General features: G+C 72.8%; 1 protein-coding gene across 1 annotated transcript in view; it reads left to right on the top strand.

Annotated features, from left to right (window-relative positions):
* Nucleotides 1-202, top strand: part of ZFTA (zinc finger translocation associated) — an 11422-nt gene that overhangs the window by 8186 nt on the left and 3034 nt on the right. The window contains exon 7 of the mRNA XM_077759578.1: nt 4-199. Coding sequence (XP_077615704.1) covers nt 4-199 — 196 coding nt within the window. The remainder of the gene's footprint in view (nt 1-3; nt 200-202) is intronic.

The raw sequence follows: 202 nt of genomic DNA, 5'->3' as shown, positions 1-202 counted from the left end.
CGGCCGGCGCGGCCTGGTGTGCATGGTGTGCGGGGGCGCGCTGGCCACGCTCAAGGTCAGCACCATCAAGCGGCACATCCTGCAGGTGCACCCGTTCTCCATGGACTTCACGCCCGAGGAGCGCCAGACCATCCTGGAGGCCTACGAGGAGGCGGCGCTGCGCTGCTACGGCCACGAGGGCTTCGGGCCGCCGGCCCCGGCG

This window comes from Crocuta crocuta, unplaced genomic scaffold (assembly GCF_008692635.1).
Source record: "Crocuta crocuta isolate KB4526 unplaced genomic scaffold, BGI_CrCroc_1.0 scaffold53, whole genome shotgun sequence".
Classification (NCBI taxonomy): Eukaryota; Metazoa; Chordata; class Mammalia; order Carnivora; family Hyaenidae; genus Crocuta; species Crocuta crocuta.
The sequence above is the reverse complement of the archived record's forward strand: the minus strand, read 5'-3'. Positions and strand labels throughout refer to the sequence as shown.